Source organism: Oratosquilla oratoria, chromosome 44, assembly GCF_046742065.1.
Source record: "Oratosquilla oratoria isolate Oo_2021 chromosome 44, ASM4674206v1, whole genome shotgun sequence".
NCBI classification, from domain to species: domain Eukaryota; kingdom Metazoa; phylum Arthropoda; class Malacostraca; order Stomatopoda; family Squillidae; genus Oratosquilla; species Oratosquilla oratoria.
Window position 1 is genome coordinate 28,702,020 of NC_134820.1, and position 23,304 is coordinate 28,725,323.

General features: G+C 41.9%; 1 protein-coding gene across 5 annotated transcripts in view; it reads right to left on the bottom strand.

Annotated features, from left to right (window-relative positions):
- The window catches only part of LOC143022226 (rho guanine nucleotide exchange factor 12-like), a 385,126-nt gene that overhangs the window by 185,388 nt on the left and 176,434 nt on the right, over positions 1-23,304 (bottom strand). For 4 of the 5 annotated variants that reach the window (XM_076180339.1, XM_076180343.1, XM_076180341.1 and 1 more), the window contains one exon: positions 7,962-8,161. The exons of the other annotated variant lie outside the window; for it this stretch is intronic. In XM_076180339.1, the coding sequence (XP_076036454.1) occupies positions 7,977-8,161 (185 nt within the window). In that variant the 3' untranslated portion in view covers positions 7,962-7,976. Of the gene's footprint in view, positions 1-7,961; positions 8,162-23,304 lie in introns of those variants that run through there. 5 annotated transcript variants of the gene reach the window in all.

Genomic DNA, 23,304 nt, shown 5'->3' on the forward strand with positions numbered 1-23,304 from the left:
CCGCCCTCCTTGTGGAATAAAATCGCCTGGCCAGAGCCAGAATAGAATGTATCAAGTGTGCCACTGTAGTGAAAAGAGGCAACAGAGGATTTTTTCTTTTTTTTTTTTTTTTGCTGTGGGAATGCTCTCTTTGTTCGGTTAAGGGTTAAACCTATTCGGAGTTACAACCTAACCGAATATTAAGACTTTATCGTATCCTTTCTGGACACCGCCACGCGATATCGTTCGGTTTATTCCCGTGAACGCGGCTAACACGTTACATGGGTTTTGTTACAATCAAGACTCACACTAGCGCGAAAGCATTCAAGTCTCCAAGTCACCACTAAAGAAGGACCAACACAGAATCGGCCAGGTCGGACTCAATTACCCTGGATGCAATAACAACCCAAAACCCACTGAACACATGATACACTACTCTACTCTACTTTTAATAATAATAATAATAATAATATAATCAAATAAAGAATATTATTAGATTTTGGGGGAAGAAGAAAGCCTTGAGAGGGCTAATTGGAGAAGTGTGCTGGCCTGATTGACAGGCTGAAGGAAAAAAAAAAAAAAAAAAAAAAAAAAATAATAATAATAATATAAATAAATAAAAAATAAAATTTGTTTTAAATAATAATAATAAATAAATAAAGATGTGAAAATAGAACAAATCCTCAAGTTACTTGGGAGCCGGGGATCTCTTGCAATTAGAGTATTGAACGGACTGCTAAGGGGTTATTACACTGGGCTACTTTTCCCCCAACCTCCAACTAATCGGCGGTACCACCCACCTCCAGAACTTTTTCCGCCGTGAAATCACCAAATCAAAGTATTTTGTTTTTCTCAACAAAAATACATAGAACGTAATTTGATATACTGGAGGAAAACAATTTTCTTTCAGCATATCAGTTCCCTTCCCGAAAGTAGCGGTCTGCAAATTTGCTCCAACTGTTGAAGGAAAACTCGCCTAATGTGATAATGTCTCTACAGAACTTACTACATCTCTGCCCCCCCCCCACTTCTCTAAAACCCAAATGGGAGGAAATTTCACAAGACGCAACCAAGTTCACAGAGGCAGATTCTGGCAGCGCGCGCTATACTTTTCTTCCACCAACGCAACAAGATGACTCACAAGCTATCCGCTGACTCGCCTCGCGTACGAAGCCAAGTAGCCGTATGGGGTACTGACTGCATGTCTGATGTAGGCGACATCTTGGGGATCTTGGTGACATTCCTATGGACTAAGTCAGCTTCAACAACAACAACAACAACAACAACGACGGCGACGACGACAAGAGCAAAAACAATATCAATAATTACAATGATCATAACAACAACACTTGTGATCATAATAAGAGGTTAAAAAGGATTATATAAAACAGCAAAAACAATAACACGTGATCATAATAACAAGTTACAAATATTTAAATAAAATAACAGCAAAACATCAATAACAACAATAATAAAATCACATGGTTATCATAGCCATAATATATATATATATATATATATATATTATATATATATATACATATATATGTGTATTTATGTATGTATATGAGCTAATAAGAACACGGATACGTGTGTTCACTTATGCAAAGTAGACCATTTGAAAAAAAAAAACTACCGAAGCAGAGCGCTTTCGTATATTACGTCTTCAGTGCAAAAAGTACGTAGTTAATAGAAATACATAGATTATATATACATGAAAAAGGAACTATGTACTTCTATTCAACTATGTACTTTTTGCACTGAAGATGTAATATACGAAAGTGCTCTGCTTCGTTAGTTTCTTTTTCCAAGTGGTCAACTTTGCATATATATATATATATATATATATATATACACACACAATATATACATATATATATATATATATATAATACATTATATATATATATATATATATATATATATATATATATATATAAAATCAGAGCCCGTTCCACAAAGACCTGAACGTCCAGAGGTCCGCCACGGTATTGAAAGGGTAGCCGATCTACTGGGAAGGCTTAATTCGAATAAACGCGAGGCCAATTATCGAGACAAGTATCTCGTCAGCCACAAATCATGACCAAAAACCTCTCTTCAGCAAGTCAGCACCAAAAGATTACTATGCACATCCCTCTCTCTCCTCTCCCTCTCTCTCTGCGTGTGTGCGCGCGCGCCCCCCTGAAGTGATAAATAGCTCATGAGATCCAAAAGAACTATCACCATCTTCGTCAGAATTCTATTCTAGAACCTCCTAATACTAGTATATCGCCACCGAGGGCGCTCCATATAATATACCCCCACCACCACCACCAAAAAAAAAAAAAAAAAAAAAAAAAAAAAAAAAAAAAAAAAAAAAAAAAAAAAAAAAAAAAAAAAAAACGCAACACAATGTTCTTGTACACTTGCACATCTGTATCCATTATTTGTTCTTCCTGTCGTCTCTCGAGATTCCATCCACAATCCACATCGACTCCCAGGAGTCGGAGCCCTTCTCTCATCGTCGTAAATAAAGGGAAAAACATACACTCCATCGCTCCGAAAGCTAAAAGACTGTAATTTCTTGTCTACTGGAGGTGAGATACGGATGGTGGTTCGAGAATACACAAGAACTCCATGAGGAACCCACGAGTCAGAGGCCAGACCACCACAAAGCATACAGAAGCCCGGAGGCATAAAGTTGTCTTTGGAAAGAGTTAACATAAGAACATAAGAATGAAGGAGACTGCAAGAGACCATGAGGCCTACACTAGGCAGTTCCATGTCCATTACCACCTGTTATCCCCATCCATAAAGTTGTCTAACCGTTTCTTAAAACAACTGATAGTTTCAGCGCTCACTACATGGTTACTAAGTCTATTCCATTCGTTGACCACCCTATTAGTAAACCAATTCTTGCTTATTTCCTTCTTAAATATAAATTTGTCCAGTTTAAATCCATTACTGCGAGTCCTGCCCTGTTGTCTTAATATGATGACCTTGTTTGCGTCACCCTTGTTAAAGCCTTTCATACACTACACCTCTATTAGATCACCCTGCACTCTGCGTCTTTCCAGAGAGTGTAAGTTAAGGTGCCTAAGCCTATCTTCGTAAGGTAAATTTCTGAGCCCATGTATCATCTTGGTCATTCTCCTCTTAGTTTGAAGGTGAGAGACGATGAGAGAGGATGGGATGGAGAAAGGTGAGAGGGAGGTAGGGAGGGAAGGGAGGGGAGAGGAAAAAGAGAGGGTAAAAGGGAGAGAGACGGAGGAGCAAGCAGAGAAACAGATAAGATTGGATGAGGTGCCTACGCCAGGAGGCGCGTAACTGTGGTCGAAACGGTCACCTTGGAGTGTTAGAGCAGGTAACAGTCACTGCCAAGAACCGTAGAGAAGTGCGGGACTCGAACCCACGATTAAGCGATTGCGATCCCAGCACGCTTCCAATAACGCCAACATTGAGAGAGAGAGAGAGAGAGAGAGAGAGAGAGAACTGTGGTCGAAACGGTCACCTTGGTGTGTTAGAACAGGTAACAGTCACTGCCAAGAACCGTAGAGAAGTGCGGGACTCGAACCCACGATTAAGCGATTGCGATCCCAGCACGCTTCCAATAACGCCAACATTGAGAGAGAGAGAGAGAGAGAGACAGATATATATATAGAGAGAGAGAGCGAAAGAAAGTCTCTCTCTTGCCAGACCTACCTACACGAGCCATCTCCTCCTCCACCCCCACCTCCTCCTCAGTGTTGACCTTATAATAGTCTGGGTTCCAGTGTGATGAATAGGTCATCATTCTTTTTCTCCCGTTGTTCCCATAAGGGGCGCAACTCAACCTTCCCATCGCTGGAAAACTACACTTATCATAATACAATCTACGCTATACCTGCCCTCAACACTCTCTGCCTTCCTTATGTGCCTCAATTTTCTAAAATGGCGATGGTGACCGAACGTAAATTCTTAAACCCAACATATGTAGCCCTTTCTGGGGCAAATGACCATATATGGTCACTGGGAGGGTTTTCGCTCTGGCTGACGCCAGGCGATTTTATTCAACTTAGAGATCCTGGCAAAGGATACGTATGTTCAAGCATCCTTACAGGATACATCACAGTGAAAGTGAAAAAAAAAATAAAAAAAAATGAATAAAAATAAATGAATAAAAATAAATAAATAAATAATAATATTGGAAGGCATGCACATAAAAAATAATATAATAAATAGAAAATAAAGAAAAATGAATAAATAAATAAACAAAATAAAATATATAAATGATAATAATAGCATATGTAAATACATAAAAATGGGTTACTACAAAACTCTAGACATTTTGGTCTTTATAAGATGTCGAACGATAATAAATTTAATTTTTTTTCCAAATATTTTTTTCTAACTTGCTCCTCATAACAAATGATCGAAAACGAATATTAGAAGCTTCACCGAACTTCCAAATTAATATAATTGACACACTGGCCGTTCATTTTGGAACGGCAATCAATTTCGCTTTTTTTTTTTTTTTTTTTTTTTTTTATCTTGCAAAGTCTACTTTATTTAAGTGATTTATCTTCAATGAAAAATGTCGGAAACAAATAATGATTGGGCGGTTTAATTCTTCGAATTATAAAAATTGATACGTTCACAATAACTCCGCCATATTTGTTATCGCTGCATTTAATCGCTCCGAACCCTTAGAAGAACACATCAACGTTTTATTTGGTGAGACCATCGCTCAACAATAATCGTTCATGGCTCAATGATGATCGTCAAGCGATTATCTAGGACACTAATTATTTGTTTTTAAATGGGGATGTTTTGCTTCAAGCTACAATACGAGGCTGATCGTTTTAACCGAACCTAGAGACGCGCTTACTCCGAATAGGATGCCAGGTAGTAGGATGCGCGTCACCCGCCATTGGTTGTGGTAGCTGGCTAATAATCTAGGTTAAGTTAGGTTAAGTGTCGTCTTGAACCATGATAATGATAATAATAACAACAACAATAATAATAATAATAATAATAATGATTTGGTTTAACGTCGCAAACTCCCCCATCAGGAGGCTTGGATGGTGCCCCTTACAGAGGACTTTCTAGTGTAGAATTTAATTAACCATGCCCTTGGTCCAACTCGCTCGCGGCAAAGTTCGAACCTCCGTCACCTCGACCTTCATCAGATGTAGCGACGCCCTAACCTCCTCGGCCAGCAACCACACACACACACACACACACACTATATATATATATATATATATATAATTAATAATAACTAATCGCTATTATCATCTGCCTCAGACGATTCGGAAAAAAAAAAAAAAATCCTTGGAAATTTCTAATCTTTAAAATCATAACAGAGAAATGGCTAGAGTAACTTCTGTCCAAAATTCTTTATTTGCCACAACAATTAATTCTAAATAATCCTCCAACAATTCTTTCGGCTGAGGCATGAGCGTAGATCCTGGGGGGTGGGGAGTGAGGGGATATGGGAAATGGGGGCATATGAGGGGATATGGGAGAATATATCCCCCGCACCATTTGGTCGATAGGTAGGGATGGGGAGCAATAACCAATGTAATCCCCCACCCCCCATTCCAGGTAACCAAAATCCCCCAAATGGGGAATGCGAGGGGGGGGGGATAGGTCACAAGCCATCTCCCAACCAAAATCCTGAAAAGGATACGTGAGGAGGGGGGGATACATCATCCCTCCCCACCATGACTTGGTGGGAAGGAACGTGAGAAGCTGACTGGAGTTGAAAACAAAAGGAAGCGTGGAATAATGAACGAGTTTCCACAAACGTTCCATCATTCGGGACAGCCCGAACCAACTTGGTGAGGGCGCCAACACCACCACTCCCGAACAAAAACAACAATTAAAAACAGCGCCATGATCGATGACACCCGCATTTGGTTGTGCAAACACGTGAGCGCGTCCTAAACGTCCACCCGATGAATGAAGGACTACAAACGCCATTTCCGCTATTTTGAACGTCTTATCCGACTTCTATCTCTATCCTATCCACTGCCAGGCGATTAGAAATAATAAAAAGTGATGAATAAATAGATCAATTCTAAAGGAGACTACAGACTCGGTAGTTTGATGGTAGAATTGAAGAATATCAATTGAGATATCGCGGTACTGAGTGAAGTGCGAAAGAAGGAAATCTCATGTAGCTACAGGACGATCACAACTTGTACTACAACGAACGATTCAGTGGATTTTATCCACCTGACGGAAAACCCCTCAACTCTAAAGGGGTCAAAAACCAATTCAATTAACATTTTACATAGCTTGCTCGACTTGTATGTTTTCGTCTGCCACCAAGCGATTTTATTCAGCTCAAGAGTCCTGAAGTCTAAAGGGTTATGCGTCTCCCAGAAGTAGGAGTCACATTAAAACTTGGAGTCGTACTTACATCAAAACCTTTCAACAACCTTGGGGAATGCTTCATACTACCAGAAAACAGATTTTTACCAAATACATTGGCTATACTCAAGAAAATCAAGAGTAATTTTCTGTAAATATATATATATATATACATATATATATATGTATGTATATGTATATATATATACATATACATACATTATTTTAAGTCATGGTATGTATAAGTTAGACAATTTTATTGTGAAAAAAGTAGTAGCCCAAACGTCCGCTGCCGCGAACGGGTCAGGTTGACATTAGATCCTCGCAACCTCTCCTGGTTCCTTCCCTGACCTCATACTCTTTGTATATATTCTTGTGTACTTTTTCTTTTCTATGTACCCTGAGGATGTCTGAATAGACGAAAGCGCTTGGTCATCAGTTTTTCTTTTTCCTTGGTGGTTTTTCCGCATATATATATATATCTATATATATACACAATTTCTACTGCCACAAAATGTTCGCCAGAACTCGCGACAATTTCAAAGAACAGTCCTGAATCCCATCAATACCGTGACGTCCTCTTTAGGACTCTTTTACAGTACAAGGGACAAACAATTTTCATAGCTTTTCATTGCAGAGAACCAGCGCTTCTATCCTTAGGGACAATATCAAACCAAAGAGGTGAAATCCCGTGCCTCTGGTCCGTAAGGGTGTCATGAACGCTTCCCCTAATATATCAACTGTGTAGAGCTTATGCAGGTCATACCCACTCGCGGGACCGAATTTGTACGAAATCGAGAGTCGAACTCGAGCCTCAAGGTGAGCCTCGAAAGTTCCATAGATAGCCACTTACTCTCCACCTCGCCCCTCAAAGCCCCTTAATTGAATAAAACAGTCTGTAGTCCTTAACTGGAACCAAATTTACAACGATTCATGTCCGTCAACCAACGAGAAACCAAATTCGGTAAAATTCCAGAATCAGGCAAGCAGATATTAAACATGAAACTCACGGTGTCCAATAGGTTCTAACCTAACAACCATTCCATAGAAAAAAATAATGAATCGTTTCGTTTTGAAGGGTCAGGATGGCGTGATGGTACGGTCTTCATCTTGTAAGACGCAAGCCGCTCAGGTGAGGGTTCGAATCCCAGCAGATGAGTTTATTTCCAAAAAAATAATATTTCAAATGCAAAAAAGAAAGCGAAAAAAACAGTTTTCCTGATACTGGAATAGTAAGAGAGAGAGAGAGAGAGAGAGAGAGAGAGAGAGAGAGAGAGAGAGAGAGAGAGAGAGAGAGAGAGAGAGAGAGCGAGCCCGTCCAGCGTGTTTCCTTCAACAAAGTTCAACACTAATTAACGTTAGCGTTAATCAACACACTAACGTTAAAGTTAATTAACACATCGACGTCTGTCGTTTCTATGACTAAACGACGAGAAACCACATTCGAATGCATAATGACAAAGAGCTTTCCGAAAACGAATTCGCGTAGGCACAAGACTTTCTCACAAACATTCTACCTCGAGTCACAGCCTTCATAAACCAAGACAGAATATTAATCCTTTGTTTTCTAACACGGGGACACTCCACAATTCATAAACCTTCGCTCAGACAAATATCCTTTTCCAATAACAATGAACAATAAATCTGAGAATGAGGTTCTCTTATGACTTGGCATTGTGGTCCCAAACACTAGCTCGCGATGTTTCTAATAAAGAAGGGGAAGGGAACACAATGGGGGCAAGAAGGATGTGAGAATGATAAATCAGACTCCTGTGCCAACTTACACGCAAACATCCCACGGCGCTCCCTGACGCCCCGCACACGCTCGCGCGCCGAGATATCTTACCTGCAACAAAAGGAGAGACTTTATTAATGCAAAAGTTAATGACCACCAATCGGCTGGTCCACAAAAAGAAGAATAGGAGGAGGAAGAAGCAAAAGAAGAAGAACGCGAAGAAGATGAAAAACTCGACGAAGAGGAAGACCGCGAAGAAGAACGTAAAGAAGATGAAGAAGAACGCGATGAAGAAGATCGCGAAGAAGAAGAGCGCAAAGAAGATGAAGAACGCGAAGAAGATGACGCGAAGAAGAACACGAAGAAGATGAAGAACGCGAAGAAGAACGCGAAGATGAAGAAGAGCGCGAAGAAGATGAAGAACTTAAAGAAGATGAAGAACTTAGAGAAGATGAAGAACGCGAAGAAAAAGAAGAACGCGAAGAAGATGAAGAACGCGGACAAGAACTCGAAGAAGAAGAAGAACTCGAAGAAGAAGAAGAAGAACCCGAAGAAGAAAATGAAGAAGAACGCGAAGAAGAAAAAAAGGGGGCAAACGCTCGGGCACATAAGAGAAAATATGCATAGGTTCAGGCCAAATACAGCGTTATATGAACCATTCCCTCCTCACACCACAAGCGACCGGTTCTGCTCTTCTATCCAGAGGAGGAGGAGGAGGAGGAGGAGGAGGAGGAGGAGAAATAACCAGCCATTAGGAGGCATTATATAAACTAGAAGCCCACATCTCTCACTGGTCTACCAAACCTCTCACTCTAACACTCACACATAAACACACACACACACACACACATACTCATGGCGCGATTGGTAGAGTTCCCGGCTGCCAATAGGGAGGTCCGGGTTCGAATCCCGTCCAGGGCTGAAATAATTTCAGTATCACTGAGTTGCGGGTTGTTATTCCAACTTGTGTGTGTGTGTGTGTGTGTGTGTGTGTAAGTGTAAGGTCACAGTATTACGCATAGATCGGTCATATATGAGCTCTGAGCTCTCTTCCGGATGGGAAATAGCTGTCGATCACGAGTCCAACTCGTGATCCAAGACCATGGAGGTGAATCACACGGGTCCCGGCTTAGTGGTACCGCGTTCACCTGCTAACTCAGCAGTCAGAGTTCAGTTCTTGTCCAATAAATGCATCACAACACTGCAAGCCGGCACCCCGGTCAGTTGGGCAAGGAGCTCTGTGTATTTGTGTGTGTGTGTGTGGGGGGGTCACAACATTACCCATAAATCAGGATATATCAGCGCTGAGCTCTCAGCCGGAAGGGTAATAGCTGTTAATCACGAATCCAACACATGATTCAAGACCATGGTGAATCTCGCACATGTACACACACACCTCTGACACTCTCAGTACTCATGTAAACACGTACTAAAACAAGTTGATGGTCATGTTACATATTCACAATCTGATATTAGACTACAATCATTTGTCTGCCCAGTGGCTGACAAAAAAAAAAAAAAAAAAAAAAAATAATAATAATAATAATAATCCATATATGATAACAACATCTCACCTCTATGCCATACTTCACAGCGTTTCTTCTGGCTGACGGCTCTCAAAGTAAAAGGCCCAAAGACATCATCTCGATTTATCTTTGAACACGGCCCTTTACTCTTTATTACGACCAGCCGGTTTTGTTCAGTAGCAGTATGACCTCGAACGCTACGTTAACCCCATCGAAATGCTGACGCCCTTCAAACATTTTCTTCTGGCTAACAACTGACGATTATATTCATTAGAGCATAGGTTCTCGGAAAATAAATGATTCTCTCTCTCTCTCTCTCTCTATATATATATATATATATATATATATTTATACACATACACACACATTATATATATTATATATATATATATATATATATATATATATATATATTCAAAGACAAGAAAAGACTACAATGGTGGTTATAAATACTGACCCAGTTTTGTGAATCAAGGTAACAAGCTTGATGTGCCATGAGGGTTGAAGTAAGAACGAGAGGAGAATTAACAGGAGAGAGAGAGACAGAGAGAGAGAGAGAGGAGAGAAGACAAAGACCATGAAGAGAAAGAAAAAGCTGAAGTACACACACACACACTATATATATATATATATATATATATATATATATATACACACACATATATACTGTATAATATATACTTTTAAATTCTTCTCCCACATTAGCAAGTGAAATTTGATTAACTTCCTTGACTCTACTCATGAAACTCTTAAGCCCCTCTCTTCTACCTGGAGGCCGGTGGCCCCTCCGGCCGTCGAACAATCATCAATATTCATCAGCACAAACCCTTTACGTTTATGTCACCACCGAGTTCAAGAGGATCATGGGCTGAACCCAATAGGTTACGTATAAGATCTGGTCCCATGGAGGAGGAGGAGGAGGAGGAGGAGGAGGAGGAGGAGGAGAAGGAGGAGGAGGAGAAGGAGGAGGACGAGAAGGAGGAGGATATGGTGGAGAAAGCAGAAGGAACTCCAGCAGCATCAAAATAGGAAGGGGAAGGAGAAGGAGAAAGAGGAGGAGCGTGGGGAGGAAAATGATTATACGGAGGAAGAGGAAGAAGAGGAAGAGGAGGACGAGGAGAATGACGAGGAGGAGAAAGAGTGGGGGTGAAGGAAGAGAAGAAGGAGGAAGAGGTTGAGGAGCAGCAGCATCTTCAAAAGAAAGAGAAGACTAGGCAGGGGGAGAAAGAATAGGGAGAGGAGGAGAAAGAGGAGGAGGAAGAGGCAAAACAGAAGAAAAAAGTGTGGGGGGGGAGGTGAAGGAGGAGGTGAGACAGAGGAAGAAAGAATGGGTGGAGGAAAAAGAGGAAGACGAGGAGAAGGAGGAAGAGGCAAGACAGAAGAAGACAGAGGAAGACAGGATGAGTGGAGGAGGAAGAGGAGAAGGAGGAAGACGGGGAGGAGGAGGCGAGACAGAGGAAGAAAGAATGGGCGGAGAAGAAAGAGGAAGACGAGGAGGAGGAGGAGGAGGAGGAGGAGGAAAAGGAGAAGGAAATTAAAGCGAGCAAAAAGGTTTATACTGTGACCAAACAAACACGTTCAGAGGCGCACTACAAGAACTACAAAACACTTTGTTTACCCTCCTCGAGGTCTTTACAACACTCAATGGTCATTCGATCTCGCAATCGCTGTCGTTAACTGAAAGAAGCGAAAGACGCTATCCGCTATCGCTTTAAGTACCGCGCACGTCACACACACGCGCGCGCACAGCAATCACCGATTACAGATTTCCCCGGAAAACGAAGAACCAGTAATTATGTTGCAATCACTCCGGACAATAGGAGTGGATCAATTGCATCCGGTTGTTAGCCTCGGTCATTACCAATTAAACACTTTCTTTCACGTCACCGAACGCAACCAGCCTTCCAGAAGAGTTCCCTCCCTGAAAACCCTTTCAAGACACCTCATCTTTATTTTCATTCACTCCCGACGATTTTATTCCACTGAGAGGGGTCTGAAGACCCTGGCCGGGGCCGGGGTAAGGACCAACGACGACCCCGTTCCGTCCCGTGGCCGGGGTAAGGACCAACGACGACCCCGTTCCGTCCCGTGGCCGGGGCCAGGGCCGGGGTAAGGACCAACGACGACCCCGTTCCGTCCCGTGGCCGGGGTAAGGACCAACGACGACCCCGTTCCGTCCCGTGGCCGGTCCCGTGAAGGAAGCAAAGCCTTATGTGAACATCCAGAACCTACTCTCTCGAAAGGCGGAGCCCTGTCGAAGCTGGGGAGTCCAAACCCTGATACCTGCAATTAGCAGAGCAACGTGGAAAAACGGTCACCGTTCTCTTCGTCTCTTATATGGTCTCCTGGACTCCTCGAGACCGAGAGAGAGACACTTGTCCCGGCCCACACAAGCCTCCAATATTCTAAAATGAATAGACACATTTAACCACACCTCAAGTGGCGGGGGAAAAAACGTAGGCTTTGATTATAAAATCAATCACGCTAACATGTGGCCATATATGAATTGTAAAAGGTTTTGGGGGAAGACATATTGCCTCTGGGACTCTCAATCTTCCACTATTTTCACTTATTTTCTATCGCTTCTTTTTCTTTGATTTTTACCTTTTTTTTTCCTTCTGCCGTTGTGATGACAAATTTGCTTTAGTCCTCATTTTTTGCACAGGGAAATTGGAAGACTACAACCAAAGTCCATCCATTTGTTCTTTTTCTTTAAATATAGAACAAATAGAACACTCACGGGTGTACATATTATTCTTATATATATATATATATATATATATATATATATATATATATATATATATATATATACACATATACACAAGTATTAAACCACCATGAAGTACAGAAGCTGTATTATCCTTCAGGGGATATGCCGGTCCCGCAATGGCCCATTAAGGCCGACTTATATATGCGCACACACACATACACTATATATATATATATATATATATATATATATATATATATATAGCACACACACAGAGTTTCGTCCCAATTCTGACCGATGCTTTACGTACAGGCAACGAACCATTATGGCAAGACTTAATTCAACGAATCCCTACATGTGTTATTCAAACCTTTACTGGGCCAACCTGGTCGATGCCCGACTGGATTCGGATGTGCCAATTAGTAGGGCGTTGGCGTGACGGGTTTTAACTACGAAGTAATTAACCTCTTTAATCCCCTAAACCGAGCGATGCTCGTTACCATTACGCACGATTGATCCCCAGTCGAATAGTGCCTGAATGTAGGAGACCGCATGAGACCATAAGGCCTACACTAGCTAGTTCCATGTCCATGACCACCTGTTATCCCCATCCATAAAGTTATCTTAATCTTCTCTTAAAGTGATACTTTCAGCGCTCGCTTATGGTTACTAAGTCTATTCCATTCGTTGAGCACACTAACCAACTGCCTTCGTGGGGTCCCGCTAAAGGTCCTCCACCCCTGTTATGTTGTGTTCATGTTCGTCTGCTCCCAGTGAGCTGTGTAATACGTGGATTTGTATCTTGTATATCGAAACATGTCAGACTGATCCTGTGTCCCGTGTTTTGCATTACTATCGGCGTTATCCCACTGAACTATTTTTCCTCCGATTGTTGGAGGAAATCTGCATCCCACAAAATCTGTTTTGTAGTTCGTATACTGGTGGATGGTCTCCTATGTCCTGTACCTGATCCTGTGCGTTCTGTTGATAAGATTCAACGTATTGTGTGCCAAGCACGTCGAGACGCCTACGTATGAGTTAAAATCCCCGTCTCAGCGTAGAGGTAATCAATGGGCGTTGTCTACACAAGTATTAATTATTTCTTCCTTGTGTCTTCTTATGTGTGGTCCATAATTGGCGGGGCTGAGTATCTGACGTGGGTGATGCCCCGGAATGGATCTTATATCATGTGTGTATATTAGTTTAGTGCTATTACTCTTTTTGACCTTAGACTATGCGTACGCTGAGACGCAGCACAGAGCAAAAGGAGACTTCCTGTTGCTGAAATGAAGTACATTTTGAACTTCTCTCACTTGAAATCCTGAAGTAGTACATCTAGAAGCACTTCAAGTGAAAGTTAAGTTCAACCTGTACTTCCATTCAGCAACTGGAAATCTGAATTTGCTGTGCTGCTTCGCCGGTGTGGCCTGCGTCGTCTTAGTGTGCGCTTAAACTTAATGTACACCTGTGTGGGCATCGTGGGATGTTACATTTCTGTGTAATGTGTTGTGCATGGTGCCAATGCCACTGAGGCCGTGTATTAGACGCCAAGTATTTTTTTGTCTGGTGTGTGTGTGTGTGTGTGTGTGTGTGTGTGTGTGTGCGCGCGCGCGCGTGTGGACGCCAAGGGAGGAGCACGGAATTGTAACACTCCTCAGTGTATTTTTTTCTCTTATGTTTAATTTATTTTGTTTATTTGTCTATTCATTTTTATCATGGTCATTATATATATATATATATATATATATATATATATATATATACTTTTTTTTTTTTTCCCTCCAGTATTTCTTCGGCGATAAACAGTTTCTATACTTCGGGACAATATGAGGCGTTCAGAAACAGAGGGGCATCCCCACCACTTACGCCTTTCACGATCCATACTTCCCTCGGAACCTGTGGAATTGATGTCCATCTGTTTCTCATATGAGGCCGATGAAATTGAATTAAAGAGATGCTTTAAGAGTGATATAGGGAATATAACAGAAAGGAGTGATAATTGAAGTTAAATGTGATTAGCATTCATTCCTGAGTAAAAATGCGATGATAATAATAATAATAATAATAATAATAATAATAATAATGATAATAATAATTATATAATGTAGGGTCACGCTTTCCGTGATATGTGCTTAGGGCCCAGTCACACCAAGCTCACGACCGGTTTCCGACCAACTTCGACCGAAAATCAAGCGATCGGTCGGCGACACAAAACCTATGCAAGGAATTGAAATGGAAAAAAAGTTAATGTGGTTGATAAGATGAAAATCTATGTACTGGGGACTATTCAGTGTGTGTTGTAATATATCTATCTATCGATCTATCTATTTATCTATCTTATTACCGACTACCAGCGACTTCCAAAGACCACCTGCAACTGGTCGGCGACCGGTCGGAAACGGGTCGTAAGCTTGGTGTGACTAGACCCTTACCCGAAACTTGAAAAAAAAAAAGTCTAGGATGCCCCTCTGTTTCTGAACGCATCATGTTGTCATTCTGTGTACTTCCTTGTCGGTAACCACCGCTTCTATCCTTGGGGACAACATTCCGTCGACGAATTGTGGAGTTAAGAGAAATTGTCAAGGAGGGATTACAACTGAGGAGTAACAGATGAATCTATCTACAAGTGGCCATCTTTAAATCTGTTCAAAGAATTACGACATCTGGGACACGCAATGTTCATAACTTCTCTTAGCGTGGCAGACACGAATGGGAATTTATGAACAGAAGGATTCTCTCAACTCACAGGAAATTATTGCTCATAAATCTTCGTCCGAAGCACAAGGCATTATCAATTCTTGATGACTTTCTCGTCTTGGCAATAGGCCGTCTTTTGATTAAGTCAATACGAATGTCTTTTTTTTTTCTTTTCTTTTTTTCCTGGAAATGACACACACACACACGAGATGGCAAATTGTTAATTCCTAACTCATTTCAAAATTTCATTTCTTGATTAATCTTTGCAGTTTATGAAAAACGAACAAGAATATTGCGTCCAGGACATGTACACACATTTGCGAAACAAGTGTGGGAGGGAGTGGGAAGAAGTGGGCGGGAGAGGAGGAGGAAGAGGAGGAAGAGGAGGAAGAGAAGGAGGGAGCAGGGTGAGGGAGATGAAGTGGGGGAGAGGGAAAAGAGGAAGAGGAGGAGGGAGCGGGGTGAGGGAGATGAAGTGGGGGAGAGGAAAGAGGTAGAGGAAGAGGAGATGGGAGCGGGGTGGGGGAGAGGGAAGAAGAGGAGGAAGAGGAGGAGGGAGCGGGGTGAGGGAGATGAAGTGGGGGAGAGGGAAGAAGAGGAGGAGGAGGTGGGAGCGGGGAGAGGGAAGAAGAGAAAGAGGAGGTGGGAGCGGGATGAGGGAAATGAAGTGGGGGAGAGGGAAGAAGAGGAAGAGAAGGAGGTGGGAGCGGGGTGAGGGAGATGAAGTGAGGGAGAGGGAAGAGGAGGAGAAGGTGGGAGCGGGGTGAGGGAGATGAAGCGGGGAGAGGAGAAAGAAGAGGGGGGAATACGATGGGGAGGGGGAGAGGGGAGGAATGGCGAGGGGGGAGAGGAAAATGAAGAGGAGGGGAATAGGATGGGGAGGGGGAGAGGAGGAAATGGAGAGGGGGAGAGGAGGAAATGGAGAGGGGGAGAGGAGGGAATGGCGAGGGGGGGAGATGGGGACGAAGAGGAGGAGAGGGGGAAGGAGTGGAGGGAGTGAGAGAGAGGAGGAAGGAGAGGGAAGAGGAGGGACAGGGAGAAGAGGGAGAGGGGGAGGAGGAAGAGTGGGAGAGGGACAGGGGGAGATGGGAACGAAGAGGAGAAGTGGGAGGGAGTGGAGGGAGATGAGAAAGAGAGGAGGAAGGAGAGAGAAGAGGAAGGAGAGGGAGCGGGAAGAGGAGGGACGGGGAGAAAGAGGGAGAGGAGGGAAGAAGAGAGGAAGAGGGGGTAAGAAGAGTGGGAGAGGGGCCGGGGGAGGAGGAGTAGCGGAGAGGGAGGATAAAAGAGGAAGAGGGGGAGAGGGCGAGGGGGGATGAAGGAGTATGTAGGAACCTACTAAGCCTCTTTAATCTTGTTCGTTCCGTGTGTACGTTTGAATACATGCGTGCGCGCGAGCGTGTGTCGTCCTCATAGGAAAAAAGGACTTCCAACAGGGAGAAGGGACAATAAATAAATAAACAAAATAAATAATTAAAAGAAGAAGAGGAAGAAGAAGAAAAAAAGACTTCCTCACAGGGAGAGAGAAAAAAAAAAAAAAATATATATATATATATAATAATAAAATAAATAAATAAATAAAAAAGTAAGAACAAGATAAAAAGAAGGTGAAAAAAAAAAAAAAAAAAAACGCCCCACACTCAAGGTATAAACTCGACTTTTAACTTCGGAGCAGAGTGTTATTGCAACAGCGGGCACCCCGCACACTACACACCATAAATCATATTTAAAGCCAAAGCTTCTAGTAGGCCAGTTTTTCTTGCGACAAGCAAACGAGCGTCCAGAATTGTCTTTGTGTTTGAGGTCGATTCCGAACGTCTTCGGCCACGGCAGCACCAGACTGAAGGGACTTCGGGTAGGGTGTATGATGACTTCAGAGTACCGGTGTGTACATATGTGTACATATGTCTGTATATATATATATGTGTATATATATATATATATATATATATATATATATATATATATATATATATATATGTGTGTGTGTGTGTGTGTGTAATAAAACCACTTGGAAAATGAAATGAAAGGTGACCGAGTGGTTTTATTACACATTTTGTGAATCACGTGTTTTTGTGATTTATTCGCATATATATATATATATATATATATATATATATATATATATATATTATATACTTGTATATACAAATACACACACGCACAGACTCGATGGCGCGGTGGTAGAGTTACCGGCTGCCACTACAGCGGTCTGGGTTCGAATCCCGCCCACGTCTGAAATAACTTCAATATCGCTGCGCTACGAACCGTTACTCCAACTCTCGTGGGCGGGAAGTTGTGTGTGTGTGTGTGTGTGCGTTTAAAGTCACAGCATTTCCCATAGATCGGTCATATACGAGCTCTGAGCTCTCATCCGGGACGGAAATAGCTGTCGATCACGAGCCCAGCACGTGATCCAAGACCATGTTGAATCACACACACAATGTGAGACAGTCAATGCGGTATTAAGTATGGGGACAGGGGAAAAATGATCTAGTCTTTATCATGACGTGGATAGAGTAACAGGAGAAGAGGAAGCTGATGGATTCCATACAAATATGTAACGATTAGATCCAAGAGACAAACGGTATTCTTAAAAAAAAAAAAAAAAAAAAAAAAAAAAAAAAAAAAAAAAAAAAAAAAAAAAAAAAAAAATCTTTCCTTATATAAATCTTATATAAATCCTTGAACGAGAAAAAATACCACCGTAAGAATCTTACGGTGGTATTCTTAAAAAAAATTCTTTCCTTGTATAAATCTTTCCTTATATAAATCTTATATAAATCCTTGGAAGGGAAAGATTTTTTTAAGAATACCACCGTAAGAATCTTACGGTGGTATTCTTAAAAAATTATTTCCTTATATAAATCTTATATAAATCCTTGGAAGGGAAAGATTTTTTTTTAAGAATACCACCGTAAGAATCTTACGGTAGTATTCTTAAAAAAATCTTTCCTTATATAAATCCTTGGAAGGGAAAGAATTTTATAATGAATTCCACCATAAGAATCTTACGGTGGTATTCTTAAAAAAAAAATCTTTCCTTACATAAATATTATGTAAATCCTTGGAAGGGAAAGATTTTTTTAAGAATACTACCGTAAGAATCTTACGGTATTCTTACATAAAATATTTCCTTATACAAATCTTATATATATCCTTGGAAGGGAAAGAATTTCTTTTAAGAATACCATCGAAAGTCTTCATATGACTTGGCATCAACGAAGACAAGGTGTCTTCTACATGACAACGCAACCCAAGTCAAGTTTCAAAGATGTCAAGAAATTAATCTGGTTCAGTTTCTGTACTGCTGGTCTACATAAAATAAAATAAAAATAAAACATATAACTAACTAAATAAATAAATAAATAAATAGATAAATAAAAATATAGGTAAAATAACAGACATAATAGGCCACTCTATACAAAAACTCTCGTGGGGGAGGAGTTGTGTGTGTGTGTGTGTGTGTGTGTGTGTGTGTGTGTGTGTGTGTGTGTGTGTGTGTGCGTGTACGGTCACAGCATTACCCATAGATCGGTCATATATATGAGCTCCGAGCTCTCTTCCGAGAGGGAAATAGCTGTCGATCACGAGTCCAACACGTGATCCAAGACCATGGTGAATCGCGCACAAACACACAATGATTTTCTTCCCGTCGGGATCTCGCTTGAAGTGGAAGAAGCTTCTGCATGATCGCGTTCGATCCCCCACCGTCGGACACTCCCTGGGCAATACATCAGGTCCCTATCAATACTGACAGCAGCCTCCTCAGGTGCAGTACTAAATACAATGATGTTTTTATGGGTGGAGGAAGTGGAGTGAGGAAGTGGAGGATGTGGAGTGAGGAAGAGGAGGAAGTGGAATCTGGAAGTAGAGGTGGAGTGAGGAATTGGAGGGGGTGGAGTGAGGAAGTGGAGGAGGTGGAGTGAGGAAAAGGAGGAAATGGAGTGAGGAAGTGGAAGTGGAGGAGGAGAAGAGGAAGGAGGAGGATGAGGATGGCGATAAAGAGTAGGAGGAAGAAGAGTAGGAAGAAGTGACGAGGGAAGAGGAAGACGAGGAGAAGGAGGAAGAGAAAAAGAGGAATATGAGGATGAAGGCGAGGATAATGAAGAAGAGAAGGGAGGGGATGAGAGTGGTATAAATGAGGATGAGGAAAATGAGGAAGAAAGAGGAGGAAGAGGATGAGGAGGATGGAGAAGATGAGGATGGGAAGGGAGAAGATGGGGAGGAGGAAGTGGAGGAGGAGGAAAAGGAGATTGGGGAGCAGGAGGAAGAAAAGGAGGAGGAGGAGGGGGGGAAAGAGGAGGAAGAAGAGGAAGAGGAGGAGGAGGAAAAGATGGGGAGGAGGAAGTGGATGAGGAAAAGGAGAATGGGGAGCAGAAGGAAGAAAAGGAGGAGGAGGAGGAGGAGGAGGAGGAAGGGGAGGAGGAAGAGGAGGAGGAGGGAGCCACAGCCTCTCCAGAGAGACCTAACGACTGGAGCACTTTGTCTGGCAATAAAAGTGACCCAAGACGGCGGCGTTCGCGCTCTCCTGCTCGAGTTAAAAGTGACACAAACGACCACTTCTTGTAATAGTCTCCCGTCCAGGCTAACAAGCGAATATATCACGAGGTTGCCCGTGCAAATGTGGTTGGCAAAATAAATAAATAAATAGATAAACAAATAAAAAATAAAAATAAATAAATAAAATAAAATAAAAATAATATCAATTTATATATATATATATATATATATATATATGTGTGTGTGTGTGTGTGTGTGTGTGTGTGTGTGTGTGTGCGTGCGTGTCTGTAAAATATAAAGTAAATAAATGAAAATAACATCAATAAAAAGTAAATAATAATGCCAGTAGAACAATGAAAAGAATAAACAAATGAAAATACATTGATAAATAATACACACACACAGCAAACTAGACACTGCGAGATACAAAGACGGGACACCACGAGCATAGTTCCCCTTCCTGTAATATACAACTAGGTCAATAAACACATACCCATATATATATATATATATACATATATACATTGCCACGGGGCTGCTCAAATTGATGGCGACAATTGTTTGACATGCATATGCAACAATGACACGTGTGGGGCCTAATCTCTGCCCGGGCGAGCAGGAAGTGAGGCTACAGTAAATACCTTATAGAGGGGCCGTCGACACGAGTGTCAACAAGCGAACATGCAAATGCAACGATACACAAACTGCTGCGTTCATGCGGCCCCTGAGATGTCGGCAACCGCCGTTAACACGTTCCCAGCAATATACTATTATTATCATTACTATCATCAGTATTGTTACTATCGTTGTTACTAAACGATGCAGTACACAACGAGAGGAAAAAAAAAAGTTCAGGCCAGACAGGCACCGCGTATAAGAGAAGAGAGAGATAATAGTTAAACAAAATAAAAGGAGAGAGAGAGAGAGAGAGAGAGAGAGAGAGAGAGAGAATGGTATGCCCGTATTGACACGCACAAACATGATTACACATTCATTGGCGAATCATTTTCCTAAATACTTTCTAGATTTCTTCGGTAATACTAATCAGCTTTATTCACCAAATGCCCAATTTACAGACAAACTAGATAAAAATAAATAATAATAAAAAAGAAATAAATAAAGGACCGGGGAAAAGGTAACGGCTAATCGAAATCTGTTTCGTCTCGAGGTAGCACCCCTTCGGCCCCGAGGCACGCATTTTTCTTAAAGAACGTCTGATCACCTACTGTCCCTCCATAAATCTCTCCTTTACTTTCTGTACGGCTCCATATTGCCTCCTCAAGGATAGAAACGCTGGTTACCTTACCCAAGGGGGTCTAATGTGCCATTCCCACGGTCAAACGGTTTGTCAAACAAGTGTTTCAAGTGACGTTTGACCGTGTGAATGGGATATTCGGTTGTCAAATACGTTTGACAAACGTGTTTGACAGTCAAATACCCCATTCACACTGTTAAACGATTTGTCAAACAAGTGTTTCAAGTGACGTTTGACCGTGTGAACGGGGGTTTGGTTGTCAAACACGTTTGACAACCATATACCTTATTCACACGGTCAAATCCAGTGTGTCAAACAAGTGTTTGAAGTGACGTTTGACCGTGTGAATGGGGTGCTTGGTTGTCAAACGTGTTTGACAACCAAACACCCCATTCACACGGTCAATCATCACTTCTAAAACTTACTTGGCAAACCGCTTCAACGCTGTAAGGGCCTTAATCCGTGATGCACGTTAGTGAATTTATTCTGGCTAAAGCCGGGCGTTTTCATTCAAGTTGGGGGGAGGGGGGTCACAGTACCAATTACCAAAGGGTTTAAAGTCCAGTTACAGGACTCGAACAGCGCGATCAGATCATCACTAAACCTGAGTGTTTACTCCAACAACTCCTCCGTCACTCCCACTTCCCACAAGTCTCGAACGAGTCCACACCTTTCGCCAGATCTTGTCGAACGCTTGCTCGCAGTAAAAAGTAGAAGCATTCCTGGATTTGAGTTTAACCCGGTTTTCTGGCATATCTATAAAAATCTACTTTTAATGTCTCGTAATTCTAGACCATAATTATTTATTAGTTGTTATTATTATCATCATTATTATTTTGTGACCACTCTGTCACGCTGATACACCTTCGACTCGATGAAATCGGGTGTTGGTTTCGATGAAATCGGCTGGAGTTTAACAAGAACAAAATCTGTCAAGGGTATCCCGGTGTTAACCAGGTTTAACTGTTACACGTCTTAACCTCCTTCATAACGGCGGTGCCTCCCTGACGTGAATTAAATCACCAGAAATTAACCAGAACAAAACATCAAAAGACGTACCACCGGTCGTTATCACACTGGGCTATTTTTCCTCCGACTTTTGGAGAAGAAATCCGATATGCTGGAGGAAAATGAACTTCCTCCGGCATTTTAAACGACATTCTATGTATTTTTGTTGGGAAAACAAAATAGCTTGTCATAGTGATTTTACGACGGGAAAAATTCTGGAGGCGGGCGGTACCACCGTTTAATCGGAGGTTGGAGGAAAAATAGCCTAGTTTGATAACCCCTTTAAAGAGACTGAGTATGAGTGGACAATCTACATCCTCCGTGTATCCAAGAACGCGACAAAAGCATATCAATGGGTCAAAGAACTCCAATACTTAAGTTGAGACGCCACATCCTCCGTGTATCCAAGAACACGACAAAAGCATACAAATGGGGGTGAAGAGTTCTAATACATAAGTTGAGACGCCACACCCTCCGTGTCTTAGTTGTAAGATCAACTGAACGCAAGCAAACGACAAATACACGTGTAACATGATCGAGCATGATGTTATCATGGCAGTACCGTTCAATGTGAGGAACTTGGACTATCAAAAGAAACTCCTTGCACTTGTTCACGTGGGCTATCCTAGGGTGACAGTTCTCTATGTGGGCTATCCTAGGGTGACATTAATCATGTGGGCTATTCTAAGGTGACAACCCTTCATGTGGGCTATCCTAGGGTGACAATTTTTCATGTGGGCTATCCTAGGGTGACAATTCTTCATGTGGGCTATCCTGGGTTTACGATTCTTCGGTTGTATAACTTGATGACAATAATCATAACCTTAATTCAACCTAATCTAACCTAACCTAATCTTTATTCCACTGTTGATATTCGGCGTAAGGGGTGACAGTTCTTCAGGTGGGATCTCATGGGGTGACGATTCTTCATGTGGGCGTTCTGGGGTGACAATTCTTCATGTGGGATCTCATGGGGTGACGATTCTTCATGTGGGCGTTCTGGGGTGACAATTCTTCATGTGGGATCTGATGGGGTGACGATTCTTTACGTGGGCGTTCTGGGGTGACAATTCTTCATGTGCCCCACTAGTACAAGGTTTGGCTTGTTACTCCCTCGTCTTGATAGTTAACTCTAACAAGCGAAACGTCGTTCTAATAAAGCCCCGATCCTCACTCGCCGTTTCTTTTGATAGACTTGTCGGTAATTGCCAATTACTTACGAGCTTGCTGGAGGAGATTCGTACCTGAGGCTGAAGCCACCACCTTTGTCCCTTGTGTTCTGGCAATCATGTCATGGGGATCAAACACGGGACTCTGTAGTCACGTAGGGATGACTAATAATAAGTCCAAAGTGCCATGATGACAAGCATATAAATAATGCAAATAAACATATATTTAAGTAAATATATGAATGCGATCATTCACCAATACAATCTCTGTGACACCTTTGCCCCATCACAAATCGCCATGTTTTTCTATGTATTAATTAAATTTAACATGATACCTTCACTTGCCTCAAACGAGACAAAGGAGAAAGTGTGTGTGTGTGTGTGTG